General features: G+C 40.9%; 1 protein-coding gene across 1 annotated transcript in view; it reads right to left on the bottom strand.

Annotated features, from left to right (window-relative positions):
• Window positions 1–19,309, bottom strand: part of TOP1 (DNA topoisomerase I) — a 68,424-nt gene that overhangs the window by 36,336 nt on the left and 12,779 nt on the right. Inside the window, exon 3 of the mRNA XM_075109242.1 lies at window positions 1,543–1,645. Within this exon, the coding sequence (XP_074965343.1) occupies window positions 1,543–1,645 (103 nt within the window). The remainder of the gene's footprint in view (window positions 1–1,542; window positions 1,646–19,309) is intronic.

Below are 19,309 nucleotides of genomic sequence, written 5' to 3'. Positions count from 1 at the left end.
TGACCATTTCCAGCCTCTAGCAAATAAGGTCAAATCATTAATAAATTTAAAGATAGTGCTTACATTACTCCTTACAAAAGGATGTACTTTGCTAAGATTGCAGAACACTTTTTCAAGTGAAGCAAAGAACATCTGGAAATGTGAGACAGTCAATTTTGGGATGCTTGTTTGAAAAACGAGAAAAATGAAAATCAGACACCAAGGCAATATAGATATGTGAGCAACGAGTGCAAACAATGTGACCAAAGTATTTCATCGTTGCTGTGGAAGCCAGTAAATGCTGCAAGTTATTTGGCCTAGACTCCCCGCCCCCCCGTCCCCCAACAACCATTTACTTAAAAAAAAAAAAGCATGTTATGGAACAGCAAGGTTGTGTAACTTCTCAAAAGGTCACAGAAAACTCAAATAAAGTGCGACCCCAATAAAACAAACCCTCTGCTCAGCACAGACTCTCTCCTTCTTTCCACACTTCTTTTGAATAGAAACAACTGTTAGCACAAGCTTTTTTTTAATTGTTTTTAGATTGTGTTATCACAGTTGCACAGCAATTAGTTAGTAACACTTGCTTGGCCATAGCATAAACACTATCTGCCAGTCAGCAAGTGTCACAACACAAACTTACCCTCCAGGGACTGTTTTTCGCAAGTTTCATTGTCAGTGTAGGCTCCGTGGCACTTGCGTGTCAGGAGTTACACATAGGAAAGCTTTTCTGCGTACGATCCTGTGTGTGACATACCTGCCCTGTGCTCCATCATACCAAAACACCACAGACAGACCTGCACATCTTTGTTCTTGCAGTTCACAGCCTAGGCTAGGGTATCAGTTGGACCATGGAATTCACCACCACAAGAGCTACAGGTCATCACGGAGTAAATAAGTGTTTATATTCAGTGTGGATGACATGGCAGGTGACTGGCATGAAACACTGTCCCCACAGAGTGGCACTGTAGTGTATCAATCACATCAGACAAACCAGCATGCAGTCCTTTCAAATTCATCATCTAACCCAGCAGAAATTCACAACACTGCCTCACAGAGTTGAGATACTCAGCCTTTGTGGTAGCAGGCCAAGGACATCACAATCATTCTGGGGGACCACCTTTCCAGACACTTCTAATTACTAGGAGGCTGAATAGTCACATCAGATTCATCTATGCTAAAACAGTGGGATTTATACCAACACTCAGAGAGACCTCCACATTTCTGACAAACAATTGGAACCACACACAGAAAAGGTTATGAACAAAATTGATCAATCTTCATGAAGGTGGAGTTAAACTAGTTTTCAATGCCTTTAATAACACTAAGCTACAATAATCTTTTAGACATTAGTATTGGCTCACATTTGCAAGATAATGGCTACTTCAGCTACCCATATGGCAATGCATGCAGTGACAGAAGTCAGGCTTAAAGCACCTACACTCATACAAACCACAACCAAAATGGAGCAATTCCGTCCTCGTATATTATCAGAATAATTCTTGTAAGACTGCATTTCCAACAGTGTTTTAGCCTATGAGGACTTGATCGGCTTTTCCTCACCTATTACTGTGCTTGGACTTTTCCCGGTCTTTTTCCTTGTCCTTCTTGTGCTCTTTGTGCCGGTGTTCTCGGTCTTTGTGTTTATCTTTGTGTTTGTGAGAATCTGCAAGCAGAGATGCAAAAAAAATTAAGAAATCAAGTTGGGAGAAGACTCCATGCCTCCCTCATGAACCTCTGCATTTTCCCCCTCCCCATACCAGTAGTTTCTGTGATTCAAAATTTGTAACAAAAATCTTAGTTTTAGAGGTCCTAAATGGATTCATTGTTCTTGCAGCACAAGTCAATTCATCTTGGCAACAGCTGCATTTATATGGTCTTTAGTTCAACGACCTTTAAATGCTTTACAGACCCTGAAGAAATGCAACCCTCCTTATTAAATAGGTAAGTATGGCTATAGCAAGTTCAATCTTATTGGGGAGATGAGAAACCTAGCTTCCTATGCCCGTATTTCATGTCAAATAGATTATAAGGATACAGGAACAGAGCCTAAAGCTGAAATGTTAGGCCTGCTGAATCCTAGAATTCAGACTGCTACTTCCACAAGTATCTAGTCTAGACAAAGTAGTCCCCTGCCCAAATTAAAATCATCTTACTCTTATCCCCAACAGTGCATGGCATGACAGGCACACAGCAAGGGAAAGGGGGAGTAATGAGGGAAGAGGAAAAGAAAGGGTGAAAAGACAACTAGGAATTCTCTCTTCATGCTTCTCTTCTGCAGGAGAAGCTTACCTCCCTCTGATAATAGCCCCACCAAGAAAATCCAACGTGACAGCTGTAATGAGTTTGTGCTGGTGGTAACCCACCTACACAGGTTAGGACTGGTCCAAATTAAGTGACAGGTCAGAAATGGGATATGGCACTCAAGTAAACCTACATGAACACGGTAATTTTATTGGTATCAACTTCTACTCTGAGTGACATTTCCCATCCTCAGTGACAACTGTACTGTACAATGACGTCCTTTAAAGCACCTAGAAAATAGATCTAGCACAGAGAGAGCAACATAGTTGAATTGTAAATAAACTCGTTTACAAGCATCTTTAGGTCCTTCTTTATATAGGAGGACCTCTTTATGAAAAAGGAGCTGAGGCTAAAGTAGGCACCTCAAACCCACCTCAAATGCCACCATCATTTACAGTCAAGGTCACTAATGTTGAGAAGAATGTGTGCATGCCCAAAGACACCACTCCCCTCCAGTTTTGCTTTGCCTTTTTCTTTTTTTTTTTTAAAAAGCGTGCTTCTCAAAGCAACTAAAAATAAGCAAGCTCCTCAGGATACCTAAAACGCTGTGCTGACTTTGGCCACTGTTTTCAGGTCACAGCGCCAGAATTTCCACCAGAGACCCTGATGAAATGTATTAATGCTTAATTAATTGTAAAGATGTTACCATGCCTCTAAGAAGGCTACTATCCCTGCACTAAGAATAGGAAACTGCAACACAAGGGTTTTGTGACTTTCGGAGTCACATGGGAAATGCATTGCAGAGCCAGGAAAAAGCCTCGTTCTCCTGACTCCAAGCCTTTCACCACAAATTCATTCTTCTCCTTAACTGACACCAGCTCTTATAACATCAAAACATTCAACTGGTTTTAGTGGAAACATACCCAGAGTCACATTTCCACAGAATATGATTCTAATCTATTGCTTGCTGTAACTTCAGGTATTGTTTTCAGACACCTGCAGTAAGACAATGTATAACAACAGATGAATGCTGACATTCAAGCCTCCAACTTGCCTTCTGCATCTTGCCTCGACCTTCCTGAACCTGGCGACACTTTCTAGTGCTTTGGTGTATACAGTATAGACATTTAAAACACCAAGATTTAGTTTTCTGTATTTTGATATACAGGCACGTGGCAGGTTATGTGGAACATTTGGTGTTACAGCATAAAACACCTAAGAGTTTTCAAGTACCTAAACAGCAAAATCTACTTCACAGCAGGGAGAGCTTTGCAGGCATCTCTGGCAAACTGTGTGGGGACCGGACACCTACACTCTCTGAACTGCCAAGAAGCAGTTTCTCAGTACCCTTCTTCCCACCAGGACAACACACATTTCACTGGCAAAAATGTTTTTGCAGTACATTTCACACTTAAGATTCTTCAGTTCAGCCAGTAGCTGGAAGCTCATGCTGTTTGCAAACTGCCTGGGTTTTATTCCACAGAGAGTTTACTCACTGATTTCTAAAGCACCGGCTGAAGTGAACAGCCATCTATTTATACTTGATGAATAGGTAAATTGCTAGAAAAACCATCATGATGCTATACATAGAACTGGACACACTCATAACATCCTCGCTTTTTAAGGAAGCGCATGCCAACATAGAGTCAATTTTTTTCAGCAACCCATCGATGGAAAACATGTGCAACTGAGCTCAATGCTATTCTCTTTAGAGCTTAGAACCACAAGACTGTTTTTCACAAAAAAAAAAGTGGAAAACGGAACAGTCTTTTACCTTCAACACCAGATTCCCTTCCAGCTGACTCGTGCTTTCCAGCTGAATATATTATTTGCTCTTGAAAAGTAGTTCCAGGGCTATACCCTGGAAACACTGGAGTCAGACATCTATTTCCTCAATCCTCTGCGCTGCTTACAATGATTTGGTATTTTCAGACAAAGCCTGGTACAGCAGCAAAAGTACCTGGCCAGATAAACTGGCTCTGCTTGCTAGTATTTGCCACCACTCAGCCTTCCTTTGCTGTCTACCAAAGGATTTCTAGCAGGAAAGTCTTTCATAGACGTATTCTGGCTAAAAGGCAGGCCAAAGTGGCTGGGGAACGGGAGGTTGCACACATGGTCTTGAAAGCAGGAGGGAAAAACTGGCAGGAGAGTTTTCACCTAAGTACAGTCAAGACTGGACGGGTACTTGGCCCCTCACACTGGACAACACTTTAAATTCAGTACTTCCTTGGGGTTAAGTGTACTACCTCCCAGACATGTCTCCTAAGAATTAAATTATTCCGGAATATTTGCCTAGTATTCAGACTCAGTGGTGTTGCTTTCCGACGCAATGCCATGAGGTAGGTTAAGAACGAAGACTTCAAAAGAGTTCATTAAATAGTCTTGAGCTGACATATGTCTGTCTTCAGAAGGCATTAAATCTCTTGGTATCTTTTTTTTTTTTTTTTAGGGTGGAGCTGGACGAAGTTCAGGAGAGTGGGTCATTAAAAAGGACATAATTCTTTTTTTGGCATATCACACAAAGGTGATTTGTTCCAGACCCTCTTTATCTAGGAGCCCAAGTTGATGGTTATTTGGTGGCTGACATGAAACAAGTTTTGCCATTTCATTCCAGTTTACAGAAACCAACACAGCGTCACCTCCAACTGAATGACACAGGCAACAAATGACTAAAGTGGGAACAAAACTTTAAGACACACTGGGCCACCTCACGGCAAACCTCATCGACACAGAAGCAATCAATGGAAGTGTTCTTGTCTCTAATATATCTTGATATATTTCGCATACTGATTCCTAGAAGAATCTTCCAGCCTCCAGTAACTCTCACCCAGCTTGCATCTGATCAACAGTTGACTAGGTCCAGCCTCACATGAGCTACAGAATGAGGTCAGACATTATCACACATTCAGATTTGTTTCCTGCCTTTTATATCTTCCATTAAGTATGTCTGCTCTCTCTAACACTAAACACGGAGATAAATGCTAGTCCTTCTCCAAGAGCATTAGCAAAATCCACTCTACTGTGAGCAAAGTTCAAACCCCCAAAAGCTTGTGTGATATTTAAAGGATTTCAGAAATCGAAAAGTCTCTCTCCAGCATCAAGGTTACAGTGAGGACAGGGGTTATGCTCACTGGGCAAGGATCCATTACCCCTAAGGCTCTCCCTTCAGTATCCTCTAACCCAAACAGAGCTTTTGGCATCTCTTCTGTCCTACAAAGCTCAGTGTCTCTGGCACTGGGTCTCTGTCTGTTAATGCTGAGCCTGGTATGTCTCCAAAAGATTACCGCAGTCCCTGCACTATTCCTGCCATTCCCCCCGTACCTCCAACAATCACAAGCAGCTCTGCATTTTTGTATGTTGATTCATCTCTCAACTCTGTTTAATTACAAGGACGCCTGATTTAAGGATGGGAAATTCTAAACACTTTTGGTCTGTGGCTCTGTTTTGTTCCTCCCTGCCTTCACTCCACTGCTAAGTCTCTGGGGAAAGGCTGAGTCATAACCCTATTTGCAATACTTGTATATACGTATTACTGGAAGAGTGCAGTTTTACTCTTTATCCAGGAACAGAGCTGTAAAAGGTTAGGCATCTCTAACTACAGCACGACAAGAACAGAGATGAAGTAAAAGAAAGCCTTCCTCCAGCAGGCAGTTGCCACCTGGAGAGGCAGAGTGCCAACAGAGGGCAAGCGTGAGCAGTCACCCTTCACGACGAGAACGACCCCTGTGTTAATAGATTAATAACAGACAAAATAGACAAAACCATTTTGTGGGACTACACTGTTTTAATTTGAAACAAATTAAGTTGCTTTTAAAATGCTCCTGAACACCCTTCTCTGCACCCCACCCCTCCCCATAAAGATTACTTACATATCACAATCAAGGGAAGTAGGCCTACTTCCTACACTAATATTTCAGTTTGACAGCAACTCTTCTAATAAAACCCTGAAATCACAGAGAGTCGTGTAAGTCCTTGTATGCCCAATCAGTACAGCTATCAGTATTATTTGGGAGACTATCGCTGGCACATGATACAGGATGCTATAGATGCCATTTTATCCCACCCCCACTGCCCATTTTTATCCCACTTCCATTTTATCCCATTTTCATAATTTTGCATTAGAGAATCTCTCTTTAAAAAAAAAAAACAAAACCAAAAACAAACAACCAGAACAAAGAAAAAGATGTGAGCAACAATCTGGTCCTCCTCATTTCTCCTAAATTGAGACAGCTGACAAATTAACACCTGGTAACCCCAATTTCTGGTCAACAGTAGCTTTTCCAAGTAAATCTATTAGCTTTCCATATTTGCTGTCTTTCAATTCACCTTCTTGTAAGTTTTTGTGAGCACAATTTGAATACTTCATTAACCTGCTTACAGAAAGGTTTCTGCCAGCAGTCTTTGCTCTTTTGAAACATTTTACTAAGTTCTGGGGATAAAGACTTTTTGTATTTTCCTTCTGGTTCCAGCAACACCCCAATTGCTTTCACTCTCATTAGACAGTCTAGAAATACCTCAACTAGTATGTATGCAGCTATTTGATCAGTTCCAAGCCTCACCTCAATGCTTCTCTACACTGATGTCCACAAAGGCAATTTAAGCTTACTCGATTCTTGGGACTGAAATCTGTGTCCAAATCTGAAGACACAGCATGAAAAAAATCAATCACGTTACCAACTAAGAACATTTTTAACTTCTAGTTACTCCTGTAACACTTCTGCTTCAGATGAGCAGCTGAAATGTCTGCCCCAATTGAAGTCCAGTGCCTCAATATTAGTTATTTGTTACAAGAGAAGCGTACAAGCTCTCAAGACTTTTTCAGGACCATTGGTCTGTACGAGTATGGTGCTCCCTCTATTATGGGTACATTCAGCCACCCCGAACATGAAGCATGAGTGAGAAGCTGTTTACTATCAGCACGGGAACAGGTATGACTAAACTAGCAGCGTCTTTTCAGCCTCTCCTCTGGGAAGGAGCAGAAAGTCTTAAAGACTTCTGCAGTTCCACTGCTAAATTACGCAGCTGAAAGGGAGGTAATCCAGTAACACGGGATTAGATTCAAAAGCTGGTCAAATTCAAAAACTTCTCATGAGCCTTCCTGTGACTTGAGAAATGGTTAGTCCCTTCTCAGCTGAAGCACCACCTCTACGTTAGACCATTTATTCCACAACTGCAGCCTTTTTGCTATTTAGGCTGGGGTTTTTTTTGTCACCTGTTATGGTGCAAAAGCAAAAAGACTCTGTATGATCTAACTGAAACAACTTAACTGACTTTTCTCCTCCCCCACAGGCTCTCCTCAAAAGTAGTCAGCTTAAAATTGCAAATTGTCAGAAAAAGACCTCTTACTTTCAAGCTACTCAAGTTTTATCATTTGTTACCATTTATTCTGCCAAATCATATTACTTTTAGAGTTTTAATTTCTTGTATGTTGGGTATAAAAAGACAATTATCAAGGTTCAGTTGCTGAAATGATGCCAAGAAGGGCTATGAATGTTCAAACACGCGAATGTAGTTCAGGGTGTCCAAAATACTCTTCATATTCCTGGCAAATAACACGTACTTTTGCCTCAAGCATATAATGGAAATGGTTTAGTGTTGCACTAACTTTTACAATATATAGATCATATTGGCAAGTAGAAAGACTGTAGCATTTAGTCTTTATCCAAGATCTTTAATGTGAATAGCAATGGGGTTAGCAGATTACCTCAGTAGGCAACGGTAATCCCATGTGTAAAGGTTGCTCTGTTAGATTCTGGTTAATTTATGAACTGTTCATCTGAGAAAGCAACTACTTTGCAGAGAAGAAAAATCCCATCTGCAGACCCCATATGGCTCGGAAGAGCAAGCATATGGAGAAAGTGGCACGGTCTGAGGCATGGAGGATCATGACCCTCAGTGTTAGACAGGTTATGACTTTGGACTAGTCTTCTGACTGTACATGCTTTGATTTAATGATTTTAAAGGCATGTACAATAATGCCACTGGATCCCAACCAGTCTGGAAGAGGTTTAAACTTTTCTAAAATAATTGTATTCCAGTAGGAGGAAGTCCCAGAATGATCATGGTGTTCCAGTAATTGATTACAGTGTTTCTGGAGTTTGTTTAAATGGATTGCCTTTGCTGTAGCCCAACAAAAGGGCGAGGAAAAGCTATTGGACTGGAAAACAGAACTGCATCCAGGTATTGGAGACAACACAACACCTTTCCCAATAAAGCAGGGCAGACTGAAAAAAAAGAGGACTGGTCGTATGAAAGGTACAGAAACTGGAAAGCATCTATGTGCAGCTAGAGGTGTCAAAAGCAGAAAACCATAGCCTGAAATTCCCACATGAAACTGGGTATGTCACTTACTGGCCCTATTTACACAACTACAGAATACACATAAAACATTTACCTCAAAAAGGTATTGCAGGTCTGTTTGCTGTGCTGCTTTATTTCTCCAATAACTGGCTGCAAAACATTTGAAATCCTGAAATGAGAGTGACTGAAAAAACCATGGTCTTGGTGGAGTCCCCCATAACCATTACCTGGATTAGAGTAACTCACCAGACTCAGTGTGAGAATCAACATCATCACCTGCTCTAACAGAGTTTGGGGACCAATGTTTCCTAAGCATGAAATTCAATAAAAGAAGCAGGACCTGAGTTTTCAGTAGGCATCAAGAACGGAAAGCAACTACAATGACACTGAAACAAGACTGCCAGACTTCTGCTTCCTCATTTAGAGTGCCATACTTAATGGCACAGATATACTTTTCAAAAGCAACCCTTTACCAGTGTTGTAAGACATCTCCACAATCAACATTGCTACAGAAAGCTATTTCTAAATTTTTTTAATTCTTCTTGAAGTCAAATTCAAATGAAGTACAATTACTGTGCTATCACCAGCTTACTGCAGGTCCATCACTGGTCAGATGCACCAGTTCAGGGAGGCTGACACTTCAACACGCTCACTGTTTCCCTCCATAAACCAAATAAAAACACAAGTTTTATAGTTTACTGGAAAACAACTGAATTAATTTTAACTAAGCGTAAGGAGAACACACAAAGCAGCACTTGGTTGTGAAGCTTCAGATCCTCAGTCATTCATCTTCCAATGATACAATGGAAGAAACAGGAAAAAAAGTGTGAAAGCTTCGCGAAAAGGGAGCCTGGAAAAGTACAGCAGAATAACCTCTAAGGCAGGAACTTTGTTACTAAAAGTAAGACTCCACCCAAGTGCATTCTTCCTTTTTCTAAGGGGTTCACATGAAGAAATGTATCATCACTGAATAGATTTGAGTCAACGTATTTTCCAGGCTACAGGTTCTCCAAGACAAAACTCCTCCTGGGCTGAGGCAGAACTGACCACACCACACAGTATCCGATTCTGCCAAAGCTTGAAGACTTAGTCCTTTTGATAGGAACAGAATAAAACCAATGACCTTACAACCCCTCGATACTCCAACAGTTATTTGAGGCAAAAGTATTACAGGGACAGACAGACATTATGTCTTTTTCCTTAAAAGGACTGTGCTGGGAAACTTGGCTTCAGAACAAGGCAGACCCCTTAGTTACTGCATTCTTCATTAATCTTCTAATGTGAAGGCCCTGTATTCTGTGCTGTTGAATAGAGGGAAGCAAATAAACCTGTGCAATCACTTGGTGATAAATCTTGACAGGAGAAGATAGATTGATAGATAATTGTCTCCAGCCATTCTCTGTCCTTCAGGTTAGGTCCTATCAACTTCTTGAGAAGTTCCACTTACTCTCCAGCAAAGTTTTATTATGCAATCAAGGATCTTACATAGCTTTTTAAAAACACAAAAAGTTTGCAAAACAAGATGAACGCACCTTCTGCTCCACCGAAACCCTGGGGCAGCTTCGATCTAAGGAAGAGAGGTAAACAATGTGACAGAACTGCTAACAGTAAGACAGCACAGCGGGCACAGGACCAAGTCTGCAAGCTAAGCTGTACACTCCTTTTAAAGTTTGGGACGGATAAATCTTATCATGGATAGGTTAAGGATGCCAAAAAAAAAAAAATCACAGACTCATCACTCCTATCTTGTGTGACTGAAGCCTCTGGGACGTGAAGTTAACCTGAAGCAAATGTCATTGCTGGTGTTTCATCAATCTAAACCAACCTGCAGAAGATGGGTAGGTAAGCAAGATGTGCTACAAGAGCCTGGTCAGAAAGAGGAGGACAGATCTTCTTTAGTGCACCTTTTGAGCTGTTCTCCAAATTTTTTTCAGCCACGCTGGATTAATCGCTTATTTTCTGTGCGCCTCATTTTTTCACCTGCTGGGGAAGTACCTAATACTCTGTGGGCAATTAATGCTTAAGTAATTGAGAGAGCTATGAGGTATACAGGGATGCTGACCTTAAAAAACTGCTACGCTGCAAGCCACTTTGCAGCAAAACAACTAATGGCGTAGATGGCAGCAGCAAGTTTATTGACCTGTCAGTGCCTTTTACATGGTCTCTTCTAAAAGAAGTGGCACGTTCACGTATGCCTATTCCACAGCAGATCTTAGTTGCTGTGTAACAAATGCATAAAGTCACTGCAAGTAGAATTGCAGTAGACAATATTACACAAAGGACAGAGGAAGCCTTATAAAGCATTAAAATACATGTTTGATCAGTACAGAAAGGCTAAATTAATAGCTGCTTCTTACACATGCCAAAGGGCTCCCAACCGGGAAGCAACAATGAAGTTTCAATCCATTATTTGGATTCAAAACCAAAAAAGTTCAGTGTGAAAAGAAACATGTGTTTCCAGGGATTCCCAAGATGTAAAACATTCTCCTGTAATTGTATAAATAAGAGTCAAGGCTGAAACGCATTAGTTTGTTTCCACTAACAAAGCAGAGCAAAACAGAGCAGCAAGTTAAAACTTCAGGGAAACGACAAGCATCAGCGTACAGCTTAAAATGCTGCTGTGCTGCCATGGAAGAGAGGAAAGTCCAGAGCAGTCTCTTACGGAAACAAGATAACAGCAACCCCATTCTTGTCCCTAGTGATATTTATTCTTACAAGGCTACACTCTTTTATGAGTAGATGTACTGCTTTCCTTAGCCTCATCCATTCACAATTTGAGTACCTCACATACTAACGCTCTTCCCTTCCCTTACTAGGGTAGAAATAGTTTCAGCAATTTTTTCCTGTTGTTTTGTTTATTCGCGTGGGCATAGACTCAAAGTTATGCACTGCATGTACATCTTTAAAGCAGCAGCAAAACTAAGGATACACTTTTGCCTCAAGTTTCAAAAGCCATGGCCCATCACATCGCTGCACATCAAGAGGCCAGGATGAGGCTGAGAGCAGAATCTAGGGGAAAATCCATGCAGTGAGCATTATGGGGCGCAGGAAGGCTCCAGGACACTCTAGGGATGCAGCACGTGTAAGTTTATATGGCATATGCCCACTTTACTCCTAGCTGTTGTCATGTCCAACAACTGCCTTGCTTTCAGTAAGCACTTATTCCTGCTCCTCCCACCTCAAACTAGCTCAGAATTACCTTCCACAGCCAGTGAAGGGGTCCAAACAGATAGAAAAGTAGAAAGCTAGGCTACTGTAGCAGCCAATGACCCTTTTCAAAGCTAGCTCTCCCTGTATCTAAATACCACAACCACATCCAAAATGCAAAAGGTGAAAGCAAACAAAGGACAGTCACAACAAGCTTGAGCTTAATTTACCTGTCAGGTTTCAAAAGCCTTATGCTCTTTGCAACTAAATCCGTATTCCAGTTTGCTAATACACATATATACAGAACTGAGATGCTGGAGCACTTACGGGTATGTAAGTGAATGTTGCTGAGGGGAAACAGATGTCACCAGTCGGCTCAGGGAAAAATTTTGCATAATAAAGTAGTTATAGGTAGGTTCCCCGGGGATTTCTTTTAGATCCACTAATACCAAACAATTTTTACTAGAGCATCTAATCTCTGGCTTTTCCAAATTTGCACCCATTTCCTCCCCATTGTACGAAATCCAGTTAACATAACCGGTACAGCAGGAAGGACAGACTCACTGAGAAAGCCTGGACAATTTGCTCACAAACAGTCTATCATCTGGGAGCGTAAAACTAGCTTACAACTATGAAAGAAGGTAAAATTTAAGGGCATTCAAATAGATAATGCAAATGGGACTAAACCCATTTTCAGAGTCATAAAGCAACCAACCTTTAGCAGAGATTGAAGGCATAGCATAGAGACCATCACGCAGTGCTGTCACACACAATCTTCTCTGGGTGAGAGACAAAGGGAGGGACATCCGCACCACACCAAGGGATGGGTGCACTGCATCCGCCAAAACAAACCGCCCAGGGTCACTCGCAAGTCGCTCAGGAGCAAGAACAAGAGGCACTCACACCTCTGCTTGCCTTCTGCCCTGGCTCTCCAAAGTGTTTGCTACAGTGGGGCAATTGCAACATTTACAGTCATGTTTAGACTTTGGAGCTATCAGGGACTGCAGAAGATAACCTATCCCTTACTTAAACACAATCTAACACAAAATGGTTCAGTAAATCCTTTACTTTTCCTGTTTGCAGGAATGCTTTTCCTTAAGGAGTTCTTGGCTGGCAATTTGGGCTGCAGAATTTTTGGGATAGCACATTGCTCTTCTTCAATCCCCTCTCATGAAGGATGTGCAAGCTGGGGTGGATAGAAACACTCCCTGTTGCTCAGCCATTGAGCACACTTACACCAGAGGTGCTTTGCTCTTTGGTTGCTTCATAGCTCAGAGAACCCCAGCTTATACTCAACTGTAGCATAAGAATCAAGCCTAGACCTTAAGCGAGGAGTGCAGCGACTGCTCCTGCCTGCATTGCTGTCAGGTAGGTGGGCTGAATCATCTTCTGGAGATTTTTGACAAAGAATTGCCCAGGGAACAGCTTTGAGAGTTACTTCAGTAGACTGGGTCAAGAGCAAAGAAAAATCTTTTGGTGCAATCTGTGACAAATTCACACTGCAGACAGAGAACTTCATGTACTGTACTCCATCCGTAGACTGAGTCAGTGCCCCTAGCAGAAGGTTTTTCCGCCTCCAACTGCTCTTTATACCATCATTAGAAAGGTGCAAACACCACAATTTGTGATGCAAAGTCAACAGCTGCTTACTGCATGCAAACTTTCAAGACAGGTGAATCAGGAGAAAATAAGGGCAAACAACTATAATTCCTAGTCCTTAGAAAAGATAATAGAAACTTCAGCTATATTTAAAAAAGAGATTGGTATTATTTTGGGGCATAAGAAGAAAAATTTCGGTTCTAAAAACTGAACTAGCCAACAGGAAAACTGCTGTGTTGTCAGGAATAATTGCACTGCAATGATGTCAACTAGAAAAATATTTTCACTTGCTAGCTGTGTAAATCACTAGCATTTTGGATTCACTAAAAAGTTCGTAAAGACTCCCTGAAATCTGACACTTCCTCAGTGCAAGAGTGACGTCTCAGCAGCAGCTCGCACAGAGCCTGTGTTCATACCACCAACACACGAGGACAGGGCTGGTATGTTTGATGATCCCGGGTTTGACCCAGAACAAGGGCTCCCCCCACGCAAAACAATTTTTCAGAAGACAAAAAAAAAAAAACAGTTGCATTGAAATGCTTCTCTCACAGCAGTCAATGACTAGCCTCCTGTCAGCAGTCAGGCTCACACACAGTTTATACACATGGGAGCGGTACAAGCTGTGCTCAGCATCCTCAGCAGAGAGGCTCTAATGGCATTTGTTCAAAGCCTTTTATTAACCATCCCTTGACAACATGATGTGGCTTTGGCCAGTGCTGGTCTCCTGCTTGCTGTAGAGAGGAAAGACTTGAAGAGGCAGCACCCTTGGGAACAACATAAGGCATCCGCAATCCTCAGTACTAGAGTACAAATTGAGTCTGCAAGACAAAGTGGTTGGTACAATCTTGAAATCATCTCTGCCAAGCAGTACCACTGTTTTATGCGCTGGAGTCAGATATTTCTCTTACTACTTGTTTAGTGTCATGCCTACTAGGCTGAACTGATAGGGGAAGCACGGCCAAAGTCTTATAAAAAGTCTGTTTCAGAAGTCCAGGCACCTATATTACCACACTCAAGCTGGTTCCTCACTGTAGGAGGAACTCCCACGCTCATTCCAGCTGGTGTTTTTGTTTTGAGTTTTTTGTTGGTGTGGGTTTTGTTTGTTTGGTTTTGTTTTTCCTATCTACAACCATTTCTTTCAAGTATAGGGCTGCACTGGATGGATATAGCCCGATTTCACCTGTTCCCCTTGTGGTTAAGTGATCACTCACCCGGGCCAGGCTAATTCCAACAGTTGTCTGCAGGCACCTTATCACCAGAGTCAGCTTTGCCACAAGTCCCACTCTCAAGACAAGGGAGGGAATGCAATTCCCCTGCCTTAAGGGGACACGACCACAATTAGCATACAAGAAGAAACCCAATTCCAGCTAAAATACACAGGAAAGTAAACAAAAGGTAAATGTGTAACGACAGTTGAGATTTCTGTACTGTCGGAAGACTCAGGAGTAGATCTGGAAGGAAGCGATAGAGGACATAGAAAGAAGCCTCACCAGAGCAGTGTAGGTCACAGTAGCTTTAAAAGTGAGTTTTATAAGGCTATAATTGCAATACTCAAATGACTAGTACAGCGCTCAGATACAGGGCACCAAATTCCACTGGAAGTCTTCAGTTTACATCAGTAGACACAAAATATTACTTTAAGTCACTGATTTTAATCTCATTATGCACCTGTAATCTGTTTATTTTGTTAAATCCAGGTCAAGTCTCACTAGCTGGCAACTGTTAAACCACACTGATACAGATACCTGAATATAAAATGTAACCTGTTACAGCCGGATAACATGCTGTCATTACTTTATTATGCATAATGAACTCCTAAGTTTTTCAATTAAGAGCTCCACACAATATCAATTTGGTGAGGTTTTTTGTTGGGTTTTGTTTTTTTGTTGTTGTTGTTGGGTTTTTTTGGGGGGGCGGGGGGGCAGCTGTTGTTTTGTTTTTAAACTAATGGCTTGCATCTTTGGATGGAAATCAGAATTTTACTGAATGCGCAGCCAACAGTTTTAGATTCCACCTAATGCAAAACTGACAACTGCCTTGAATAAGAATTATGGAGGGGAAGAAACACATTTACTTAATTTGTTTCACATCTAAAGTCTATTTAAAAGAAAGGAAGCATAATCCTTGGAAACTGAACCTTGGAATTGCTTCTGGTTACCTGTTCCGCACTTTTAAGAGTAGTCATTACTTTACCTATGCAGAAATAACTAGATGTGAAAAGCTACCTTTCTTTTTTCAGCTTTCAAATGGCTTCCACTATCACAGTAACTAAATGAGCTGTTTAAACTGAAGGAAACTGAAGCTGCAGGTGCAGAGAGTCCTCAAAAGTTTACCACTGCACTTCAAACCCCAAGTGCTTAACTAATGACTTCCATCGTATCAGAGGTTCTGCTTTACAACTGCTGCAACATGATCACACTATTTACTTTTCAAGTTTTCTTAACATGAAACCTAACATTATTTAAATATATTTTAAGAGGTTGGTTGGCGAGAGGGGTAGAAACGTGCTTGAAAAACTACAAGCACCAAAGCTGCAACCACAGGGACTCAAGACTTTGTTACTCCTCTTTTATATAACCCAAAGCGAGCAAAACAAATTAGATAATTTTTCCTTTGGAATACTTCTGAAAATAAGCTAAGAAATATTTCTTTCCGCTTTATTATTTGATGGCAGAAATAGGCAAAGGGGAAAAAAAGGAACATCTAAGAATATTTACAATCTGATAATTTATTCCTGAATGATTCAACTGTAAGGCTAGGAAAAACTATTTTTAAAAGTTCCTTGGCTGCCAGTTTTATATATGTTGAGACGAATTTTTAAAATGTTATTGGGATTCTTACTAGAGTCAAATCAAATTAATACATCTGTTAAAATTTATTATGAATTTTACATGAAGGACTAATACGACCTTGAAAGTTGTAGCCAGTCCAGCTGATTTAGTAGTTTGCTCCTACGCAAACAAGCCCAGAGCAGAAGCTGTACTGTTCCCTCCCATCCTTCTCTTCCAATTATTTCAAGCCTCTGCTAGACAAAAGCACTCCTGTGAGTGAAAGCGCCATCCAGGTACCCAGCAGCAGAAAGCAAAGCTCACACTCTTCAGAGTAAGTTCTGCTTTACCCAGAAGAGCACAGCAGCCCCAGCGGTTTCTGAAACGGCACTCCCTGAATACATTTAAGCTGTTTGAGTTTGTATGCATTTCAGCGACACTATTTTGCAAGTTTTCAAGCGTACCAATTTATTTTTTAACTTGGATCTGTTTCAAAATTCACAATTACCTTACTTCCTGTACTCTGTTCCCTACCAGACCAGAAAAAACTCCGTTTTTCCTGTAATCACAACTGCAACCTGTGATCAGCTTTACCTGATACTATCAGATGTAAAAAGGCACCGATACTAAAACACTGGAGCCTTAAGCTTTCACTAATGCATAATTGTAGTACTAAGTAAAGCCTGTAAACAGGAAAACTATGTGATTGAGTAGCCTTAATATACCACAAGAAAGAATAAGAATAACCTATTCTGAAAATCAGCTAATGACACAAGATATTTAACTTCACATGCCATCCCCAAAACTAACAAGCTGCATGGACAGATCAAGATATCCCAGGAGAAAGAGGTATAATAAAAATTGAAACTTAAGTAACAGCCTGTAACAGTAACATTCCTCCTCCAGTGACAGCGTACTAAATACCCCAAATTTGTTGGAGACAACGTAAATTCAATCTGGTTTCCCACGGACATTTGTTTGCATCTCCAAGAGGTGAAACAGTTCAGCAGTCTCTGCTCAGGAAAGGATCTGCAACCAGAAACACAGTTCAACATAGGTTTTTTACAACAAGAGACTTTAAAGTTAGTACCAGTTGCCTTGAGATTAAAATATAGAACAGATACTTTCTGCCATTACATTTTCTGACAACTGGAATGTTGTCTGCTAGCACTTTACAGTAAGACAGCTATTTTGATACAGAAACTGCAAATTTTTTTAAGTGAAAGCAATAATGACAGACAAGTAAAACAAGCAGACAATTTGCCAATACCAAGCATCCCATTCTCAGAAAAATGTAACTTCGCTACAGTGAAAAGTGTGCGGTTAATGTCCAGTTCCGTCAAGAAGCGCATTAGAAGTTCCTTTATGAACTACATGCACATCTGACATACAAGAGTAATTCCAGCTTGACTAAGTGCAAGGGGAAACTGTAGTGACCAACAGGGAGAAAACATCACGTGACTCTCAGTGTACAAAGACACCCGACAACCTATTTCTGCACTGATGCCTTTCTGGAGTACCCACCTCCTCAAGTAATTTGATCTGAATTTAGTTCTGTAAGTAAATAAGCCCATTCAGATCACAGGATTTGGGAAATCACATACCTGTAGTTAGCAAAGCCCTAACCACACTGCCTAATAAGATGCTATCACCTGGCAGTGATGGGCAGGAGATGGTTATGATTTAAGAAATAGCTTAGGAGATTAAGAACTGAGCAAGTGTCACTGACACTTGCTGACTAAATGACACCGACTTCAGAACAAGAGACCTATGAGAAACCTAGAAATTATACAGATTTTCATTCATTTTTAAGCCTTCAAGCATTTAATGGATGCTTAGAAGAAAGCCCTTTGGAATACCAGATCTTCTCTGAAAACTAGTGGAAGCAACTGATATAAATCACCATTATACTTTTGTAGTCCACATACTACAATTTTTTTTTAAAATACTTTGTTCAGTTTTGAGGAAAAACAACTAAAGTGAGGGCTTCTTTGACTCTTCTATCAAGCTAATTGCCAAGGACTCATTCCAGAGCTCTGATGAGATTAAACTGTTAATACACACAAATAGAGACTATAAAAACTCAGCAAAAATAAAAGATCAAATAGCTTTATTTATTTCAGCTCAATTAAAAAAGTAACTATTTGCAATGTGCGAGTCAGTAGACTTCTTCCCTAGGATTCCTCTATAAAAATGAAACTGAGAAGTGTTCCTTTCCTCAGCTCAATGGCCCTCCCAAAACACAAACACACTGATGTTATGCAAAGAGGACTCCTTGAACTACATGTGAACAAATTCCCTTTGAGATTTAAGGTTTCTTAGTCTGGATTATAGTCTGAGCATGAAGCTTCTGTGCCTGGGTGGATGGGTGGGGTATTTACAAAAAGGGAGAACACACACAAGAACGTAAATTAAAAACAAACTAATTCTGCCATTAATAAGTGAGGCTCACATCTGTTTTGAACACTGTTTCATGTTCTTGTGAAATACAGCTACAGGGTATTCATTTCACAAAACAATGCTCCACAGCTTCATCCTCTATAAATGTATCTGTTTAAAAATACACACTTTAGTTTCAGTACACCAAGAGCTTGTAAACCTCCCGATCGTTCCGAAGCGTGGCCAGGACATTAGTATCATTTCTCATTCTAACCAACTACACTGATGAGCAATGGGCAAAGCCCAAGCACAGATCGGTTCCTCGGAGATCCAGCCCACCTTCCGAACTAGCTACCCCTGCTGTCAATTGGTCTGCGTGCAGTTTAGCTAACAGGTACAGTTTCAGTCGGTGTGTAAAGAAAGCACCGGCACCTTTGAAAGAACCCCAAACCTCTCAGATTCCTGAAAGAGGCAAATACTGACCCGGATGAATACTGTAAGAGAGGCCTACTTGTAAACATAAAGACAGACAGAATATTTTAACTCAGGCTATGGTTCAACAATAAATGCACTTCTTCAGCTGCACAGCCGAGCTCCCACTTTTACAGTGATTGATAGCAAAACCATAAACTGCAGATTATGCATCACTGGACAAGAGTCTCAACAACAGGGCTACGCAGGAGGGAAGGGGCAAGCGTGTTAGGACACAGAAGGCAATGCTTGAAGAATGACAGCTTTACACCTTCAATTATAAAATAAGAAACTGATGAACTCCTCAATTCAAGTGCTTCTGCCTTTTGCCTAAGATTCAATTTGAGAATTAAATTACTGGGACAGCCACCTTATTGCTAGTGCACTCTCCATCCACTGAAAGACTGGGGCCGATAAAACTA

Source organism: Phalacrocorax aristotelis, chromosome 13, assembly GCF_949628215.1.
Source record: "Phalacrocorax aristotelis chromosome 13, bGulAri2.1, whole genome shotgun sequence".
NCBI lineage: Eukaryota > Metazoa > Chordata > Aves > Suliformes > Phalacrocoracidae > Phalacrocorax > Phalacrocorax aristotelis.
This window is presented reverse-complemented; position numbering and strand designations above follow the sequence as displayed.